The sequence below is a fragment of the Quercus suber genome, unplaced genomic scaffold, assembly GCF_002906115.3.
Source record: "Quercus suber isolate HL8 unplaced genomic scaffold, Cork oak 2.0 scaffold_866, whole genome shotgun sequence".
In the NCBI taxonomy this organism is placed as follows: domain Eukaryota; kingdom Viridiplantae; phylum Streptophyta; class Magnoliopsida; order Fagales; family Fagaceae; genus Quercus; species Quercus suber.
In genome coordinates, this window is record NW_027070296.1 from 1 (window position 1) to 8,506 (window position 8,506).

An 8,506-nucleotide genomic window follows, 5' to 3' on the forward strand; every position below is an offset into this window, starting at 1 on the left:
AAATCAAAACCCAATGAGAGTTATAAGATTCCTGTATAGCTATTTCCAGCATAAGAAATCAAAGAATGAAAGGCATACTATAAAAATTACAGGACAATTGGATTCCCTATCTTTATTGTGAGCTGTTCTGGAAAACTAAAAGCATATTCAGTAAGAGTAACAGAATGAATTTGTCATGCTGATTTTTTTTTACTTTTAGTTTTTTTTTTTATTTTATTTTATTTTTATTATAGCCTTAAAAGGAACTAAAACGATGGACATACACAAAGTATTTAGTCCAACTGGAAGAACAAAGCTCTATGGTAATTTTGAAGCACTCCCTCCAAAACTTTTGACTAGTAAACACTAGAACACCAGCATCCACTCATAGTAAGTAGATGCAGTGGACATACCTCTACAAGAAAATAAAACTGTTCCATTTAAGCAGAGGGAAATGAAATCAGCAAGTCCAAACCTGAACTTACTAAACAGTGAAGATTCTAACAATACAGGGGAGAGAGAGAGAGAAGGGGGGGGGGGGACTACTTAAAGTGTTGTGACTTATTATATATATATATATATATAGTTCTTGAGGTGTTGAGGATTTTGCACAGCTCTTTTGTTCCAATATTATCTTGGGATAAAGTCAGGTTCTTTCTAATGGATAAACTAAGTAAAAATTATACAACACGAATATCTCTCACCTACGAGGCTGCCACACATATTTATCTTTCTTCCTAGCCCATGCAATCAGAGTGAAGTGAATTAATTATCGCATAAGAGCAAAGTTGTTGCAAGCAATGAACGATTTTTAGACGTTATAGCTTATGAGTGACATGTTGGGATTATTTCAATTGACGCAATGTTCTAATAACACAAAAATGAAAAATACAAATTTTATGCAAGGATGATGTTAGAAGATAGACATTTGAAGGAACAGAATCAAGCATGCATCTTTTGGAGACTTGAGACTTCCACTATAGCATGTAATTTTGTATGTATGTCAAAGATCTTGCAACTATAATTATCTATTCAAGGAAACACTTGGAGAAAGCCTTGAATACATGACTAAGATAAGAACATATTTCATAACCTTATATGGGTATAACAAATTTTAGGCCGATCAAATTATTGAATCTAAGATGAACATTATAAAAAAATAGCATAGCCCGTAAGTCTCAGCATTTGATAAATTACTGATTGTCCCAAAAGCCTAAACTCCTAGGAAATGGTAAATTTATTGACTTAACCATTACTTTAATACTCTCTCCCACCTATGGGTGCAGGCTCTCCTTTAACAAGTGGGGCTCAACACATCGGATTTTTAAACGGGATGTAAAGCTGAGACATGGTTTGAATTCAATATCACACACTCCCGATTGTCGCAAAAGCTTAATGAATTTCATTATTACTAACTATTATTCCAACAGCTTTGGCCACAACATCATTATCATCATATTCCAACAACTGGGTGGAGATTATTAATCTAATCTGACATTAAAATTCAGTTTACTAATATCATTCCCTACGAATTCTCAGCAAGCAAATAGATGGAAAAGCGTAAAAACTCAAACGAAACCCACAAAAAAAGAACAGAGAACTGACCTCAGGGCTGTCAGAAAGTTCCGAAACAGCATGGATAAACGCGTTGCCGAGACCGAGGCCAGAGTTATCAATCCAAGCAAAGTCTAGCACGAACAGAACCACTCCAAGAACAAGAGAGAAAAGTAACCAAGAAGATATCTTCTGCCGAGACAAGTCAAAGAAAGCCGAGTCCTCACCCACCACCAAAGCCTCATCCTCATCATCTTCGGAGGTCTTTTTGGCTGTGTCTCCCATGGAAGTTCGAAGCTGAAACTTGGAATTGCGAAAAGAACAGCAACGAAGTAGTGAATTACATGAGAGAATTGAGGTTGGGTTTGGCCTAGGATGATGTCTGATTGTGAGGTGGGTTTGGTTTTTGGGAGTGAATAGGTGGTGATGTGGCCGTGGTGGAGAGAAGGGGTTTGACAGCAATACACTTAAACTGGTTGTTGCCATTTTTTGGAGTGAGGTGTTCAGTAAGAGAAAGTGCGTTTGGGGTTTTAGCACTTAGCTTTTTTAGTTGACACAAAAGAACCCATAGGTGAAGAAGAGTATCTGGGGAAAGTTTACGCTTTTAGTCGTGGGATTTGGATTTCTTCTATTATCCCGCAGTGGCCATGTGACAGTGCCGAGTAATATTTAGGTATTTTGGGAGCAAGAGAATGACGTTTCCTTTTCTCACATTTATAACGGTGTTTACTTATTAAATTTGTGATAAAATTTACTACAAATGTAGGAGAAAAAAGTATAACCTAAATTTTTTTTGCGAAGGATACATAAAATGATACAATTTATGTCACAATTTGCCCATATGATGAGTTGTGAGTAATAAATGTGTAATTTATATGGACCTACCATCACATTTCGACGACTCACAACTCGCCACATGGGTGAGTTGTACGTGGGTGAGTTGTAGCACAAATTGTACCATTTTATGTGTCACTAGAATCACTCGTTGGTTGGTGGTGGAGGAAAGTGGGTGTTCAATTTTGCTAATGTTATTTTTTTTTTTGATAAGTAATTTTGCCAATGTTAATTATTATTATAATATTTTTTTCACTATATTACTACCACTAACATTTTTTAGGGTAAGATTTTGGTACAGTGCACCAGAATTGACACAGGACAAAAATTGAACACATATCCATATCATGTCAATTCTAGTGCACTGGAGCTAATTTGCGTTCCTTTCTTTTTTTAAATCCGTAAATCCTTCCCACCATCATGTCAAAGTGATAATTTCTTTTTGATTCATTGTCAAAGTGTACTAAAATTGTCAAAGTATACTAGAATTACTCGTTGGTTGGTGGTGGAGGAAAGTGGGTGTTCAATTTTGTTAATGTTAATTATTATTATAATCTTATTTCACTATATTACTACCACTAACTTTTTTTAGGATAAGGTTTAGGTGCAGCGCAACAGAGTTGACACAGGATAAAAATTGAACATATTTTCATATCATATCAGTTCTAGTGCATTGGAGCTAACTTGTGTGCCTTTCTTTTTTTAAATCTGGAAATCCTTCCCACCATCATGTCAAAGTGATAATTTCTTTTTGATTCATTGTCAAAGTGTGCTAAAATTGTTTCATGTTACTTAAAACTAATTTGATAGATTTTCATGTTGACTTCCTTAAAGACATGATCAAATTAAAAAGTGACACGTTATCAAAAGTGAGTCAAAGCCTCAATATTTTGGAAGCAATATTCACATAAATAATGACTCCTATCATGAATTTATGACTTTAAGCAGTAAAATAATAAACTCCACTATTATTTGCCAAAATGTATGACAAAGGAATATCAGGCGCAGCTCACAAATTAAGCTGAATAGGTCCAATGGGCTGGCACAGAACAGATAGCCCAAATATAACTGAGTAAAAGTCCTCTATTGTTGTTTCACGAGAGGAAAAGCTAGTAAACACGACGGGTCTATGCACATAAAGAGGTTGAACTGGCCCAGCTGAGGTTACACAAGTGTAAATTAAAAGTAGCAATTTAATCTCATTACTTCCAACAATTCTCACACCCAACATAAACTCTATATGTCAGATTTTAAGACAACAAAGAAAACTTTCCATACAAGATTAATTTAAGATATAACAAGATCAAGGAAAAGTTAAAAAGTGTTTGAAACACAAGAAACATAATATAAACAATAATCTTCACAAGTAACAACCAACTTCTTCAAAACCAAGATATACTTGAACCTGTATTTAAATTTCATTAGTTGAAATTTCTTGTGATTTACTCTATTAGGATAGATCCCAAGGCCAGTCAACGTCCTGTAGATTCCAGATTAAGAAACACAAATAAAAAAACCTTAAAAAGAAAGAAGAGGACGAAAACATGAACACGGATGGTGGCTTAGTCCATAAGAGAGGCAAGTGAAAAGGAGCCCACCAAATAGAGAACCAATTATTAGGAACAATTTCACAAATGGAACCAAAGGTTTGGTCTGTGGGCTCAAATTCTAATCCCATAATTTGGACTTCCCCAAACAGCTGCATAAGTAGGTTTGAGTAGCACGGCTTAACCAACTAACAACTCTAGCACCCACTCCTTAATCATATACATATATTACTCTCTCTCTCTCTTTCTCACACCAAACTTGGGTTTGTATCATATGTTTTCAACACATTAATCATTCTAGCTTGCTCATAAAGCCAACAAGGTCCAATATAACTGACCCATTTTCATGTTTTCAATTTCGTGCCCATAATAACAACGACATTATTCTCCTATTTATCCCAAACCTTGGCACTGTTTTCTCTAGCAAGTTTATGAAGGGATAATGAAAGATCGTGCAGAAAGATTTGTGGTTCTTCCATTCTCCATTGGCTGCACTTCTGATACAAGCGTTGCTCTTGCCACAACAAGTCAACCACCCAAGAAACCAAAACCAGAATCAAATCCTCCTGCAACAAGTATGATATATATATATATATATCTCTTTCTCTCTTGCATTTTTGTTTGTTTGTTTGTTTGGGCTAGAGGAATCTTTTTGCAGTATTTGACTGCTTTTGTTGTTTGTTATCTTTTCATAAGGAAGACAAGAAGCAGAAGAAAATTCATGTAGATCAAAAATGAAGAGTTCTAGTTTCTTGGCTCTGCCAAAGCCCAACATAGCTGGTGGTATATTACAGCGAGTGATCAGGAGCATCAAAAGTTTTTCTCAAATATTTGGTAAGGGATGATTACTTGTTCAATGCTTTATCAATTGTTAATATGTGGTAACTACTAAATAGTGGTTTAATTTGGGAGAATAGAAAGGAGTTTAATTTACAAAATTGCACCATTTTTGTCCTCAAACAATTACAGGATGTCAAAATGGTTTCATTTAGCTAAATTCATACAGTTTTTTTTTTTTTTTTTTTTTTAAATTATCAAATATGTAAGTTAAATTCATCTACACCGGATAAAAACTTATTAATATTTTAATTTGATGATAAAGAGTAATAGTCATACAGCACACCTCATAAGTTTAAATCCAATTGTATAACAAAAGATGCCGAAGTATCAATTAACTGCCAAATGATTTTTTTCCCTTAGAAAAACCAGTGGAATCTTAGGTACACACAAATGTGTATATATATTAAACACATATTGTAAAAAAAAAAAAAATTACTTGACTGATTTAATAATGCTACTCTTGAAATGAACGCAATTAGGAATCTTTTTGTCTTCTTCTTAATTTTATAATGAAGAAAGTTTAGAAGCTGAGTATGGAGTTGGTTCATACCATTGTTTTTTGTTTTTTTTGTTTTTGGCTGGTTCATCTATACATTCAACTTGTATGTTTAAGATAGCAGAAAATGATCTAGATCATGTTTAAAGTATTTCAGACTTTTATGGGGTGGGACGTTATTCTAGAACTCAAATTTAATATTTGTTCTAGGTATGGGGGTAGGGAGACAATTATTTGTTTGTTGGTAGGCTTGATGAATAGTTAGGTAGCCAACCTTGCCTTTTTAATTCTTAGCATTTAAATATCCTCCAGGAGCAAGATAAGGTCCAAATTCTAGCCTAAATTCCAAGGCTTGGGGGACCAAGGAAGCAGACATCCATTAAAAGAGTGATCATTCCACCTCTTAATGTTGTGAAAAAAAAAGAAAGAAAGAAGTAAAAAAGACACAAAAAAGAAAAGAAAAAAAGAATTGACTAAAGATGAACCTCTAATTTATAATTACCAAAATTTATTTTGTTATAATCTATATGTAACATTATTATAGCCATCAACTTATTGAGATGGCAGTTTCAGATGGTAGACAATCACTTTCAAATAAATTTCCTCTTTTATTTCACTTTGTCATTTCAATAAATTGTTAAAACAAGTGTTAAAAAAGTCGTGTTCCTAAATTTGTTATAGGGTGATACATGTTAGCTGGTACATAGGCATATTATTACATAATATTGGTCACCCAAAATCAAAACAGGTTTTAATTAGGAGAGGTGATCATGAAAAAGGCAGAAACGGTTTGGACCTTAAGTATTTTGCATAAAATGCTTGAGAAATTAGAATATTTAACATTTTGACATAGAGAAATTGATCTAGGTAAATTATTGAGATAATCGGCCAAGTGTTTAAAGTCTATTGCTTTCTATTCTTTATTTGGAACAAAAAAGGTTTCCTAACACTCCTTAGAAACACGAAAGCTTAAGAATAACTCGATAAAAGTTCTCATAAAATTTCAACTTAGGTTCTCCCTGCCAATGGTATAAGCCACATGACTTTTTCGACAAAATAATATTGATGAAATAATGTATATGAACAATATAATATAAAGCCATTCAATTTCAATCTCACTGACTTCATATTTGGTCTTCTTTCCTTCATCCTTTTTCTTTTTCCTTTTTCAAGTGAATGTTCTTTTTTAATATTTTCTTCTTTCACATAGCATTGAAGTTTTCTGTAATTTTTTAATTTGTTGTATTATTTTGAAGTGCTTACATATTATATACTTCCCATGGCATTTAGTTTACAAAGAAGAGATTGAAGAAATGGAAGAGGAAATGGAGATTGGATTTCCAACAGATGTGAAGCATGTAACACACATAGGATTGGATGGGTCTACAACTACCAACCCAATAAAGGGTTGGGAAAATCTCAAAAACCCTGAAATACTTTCTTTCCCTTCAATTTCTTTAAGGCAATTCGAGCTGGCCATGGCAGCACAGACTCATGAACCTCTTGTTGTTGATCCCTCAAAGTTTAGTTGAACACTTGAACATGAAATGATGATTATGATGATCTCACTCCTCCTTGTCCTCTAATAGTAGATACAAATTTGATGATTTCATTAGGTCTCCGGTGAAGACAAGTATAGTACTCTGAAAAATCACATGGGTGTTGTTCTCACTTCTTTCCAAAAAGCTAGCTAGGTGCTGAGATTATTGTTTCTTGTAGAGATTTTGCAATCTGATTGTAAGGATTTACTTGCATCATATACTGTTTGTCTTTTAACAGCTGGAGGGTCGTCATAATTCAGCCCTGCATTTTGTTTTTATTTTTATTTTTTTTTATTTTTTGTTGTTTTTAATATATAAATGATTTTGATTTATGTGGTAGGATTTGGAATTTGGCTCTTAAATAGCATCTATAATAAAATATTATCAAGACACCAATAAATTTTTATTTATTTATTTAAGTGTAAGTAAGATTTAACTTAAGTCATTTATTGAGAGTGACAAGAAATTTTACCAATTATATTAAATAAAACCCACTTGCATTCTATATTATCTGCGAGATGTTATTTGTCGGTGAGTCAAAGTTCAATTACATATATTCCGTACTAGACAAAACTTGTGAAATTTTGCTTCAACGACATTGATTGCTCTCATTTATGAAAACCAGGGTTCGATATGCTTGTAAGGACAAAGTTTAGTTGCAAACTTGGTTGTAGTTAGTGATTACAACTCTCAATAAAACATTAACATGACTAAATATTTTGAAAATCTAACATCTGGATTGTATGTTCTTTATGTTTTTAACACGCATATCAAATTTTATGCCAATCAAATGTTATTTACTATTCAATTCATAAACTTATTTTTTATGCATAATTTTATACTAAAAAAAAATTAAAAATTAAACATTTAATTGATAACATAACTACCAATCTTTAATCTTCTGCAAATTTCACAAGCATGATTAATGCAAAAAGAAAATATTATTCAATGAAGAATTTCTCAAAATTTATCCAATTAAAATATACTCCTATGAAATTATTATTATTTAAAAAAAAAAATACCCCTTGGAATGTTTAAATCTTACATTTGCAATATGATATTTTAGAGGATGATAATGATATATATTGTTTTGTGGGACATACTTAAATCACATGAAATTAGACACAGAATTAATCTCACTGTTATAGCCCATTGTGTTGGGCTAATCCAATGTCAGATAGTCCATGTTGGGTATGGGGGGCTGTGTCGAGGCAAGGTCAACCATAATGAGTGAAGTAGGGCAAATCCATAATTCATATTATATATATATATATATATATATATATAAATAGGACAAAACTTAGATACAGTATCTTAGGTACTGTTCTCTAGGTTCCTCTTCTAATTTTTTGACACTTGTCTAATTAAATAAGTTAGATAACGGGGCATTAACGTCATCTCCTTTTTGCTTTTTCTAGTTCATCTTTTTCAAATTTCTCAAACTTCTCATTTCTCAAACTTCTCATAGTTGTGTTAAAACCCATTTATAAAACACACAAGAAAACCCTTAGAATCCCAACCTCTCCGACCTTTTACACTCAAAGAAAATGAAATCTAGCTTCGATAAAGGTTTCAAAGAGCAAATAATTTGGAACCCAGAATTCTAAAGGGGCAAAACTAATTTTTATACACATAGGATGAGTTCAAATATTAATAAAGGGTTCAATTAAGACGAATAGATCAACCTTACGAACAGATCAACCCCATGAACCAAG

At 32.8% G+C, this 8,506-nt stretch overlaps 1 protein-coding gene across 1 annotated transcript; it reads left to right on the plus strand.

Moving 5' to 3' along the window:
* The first annotated feature begins 4,195 nt into the window (after positions 1–4,195).
* LOC111994191 (CRIB domain-containing protein RIC4) lies at positions 4,196–7,069 on the plus strand. Its single transcript, XM_024026062.2, has 3 exons — positions 4,196–4,489; positions 4,611–4,748; positions 6,541–7,069. Exons 1-3 carry the CDS (start codon positions 4,357–4,359, stop codon positions 6,780–6,782), a joined length of 513 nt encoding a protein of 170 aa, XP_023881830.1. The 5' UTR covers positions 4,196–4,356; the 3' UTR covers positions 6,783–7,069.
* The last annotated feature ends 1,437 nt before the right edge of the window (positions 7,070–8,506 follow it).

What these genes read in the sequence shown, in the direction of transcription:
- LOC111994191 (XM_024026062.2), top strand. Translation starts at nt 4,357, where the DNA reads ATGAAAGATCGTGCAGAAAGATTTGTGGTTCTTCCATTCTCCATTGGC. An exon ending in ATCAAATCCTCCTGCAACAA is followed by an intron (nt 4,490 to 4,610) that starts GTATGATATATA and finishes TCTTTTCATAAG; the next exon opens with GAAGACAAGAAGCAGAAGAA. An exon ending in AAGTTTTTCTCAAATATTTG is followed by an intron (nt 4,749 to 6,540) that starts GTAAGGGATGAT and finishes CATGGCATTTAG; the next exon opens with TTTACAAAGAAGAGATTGAA.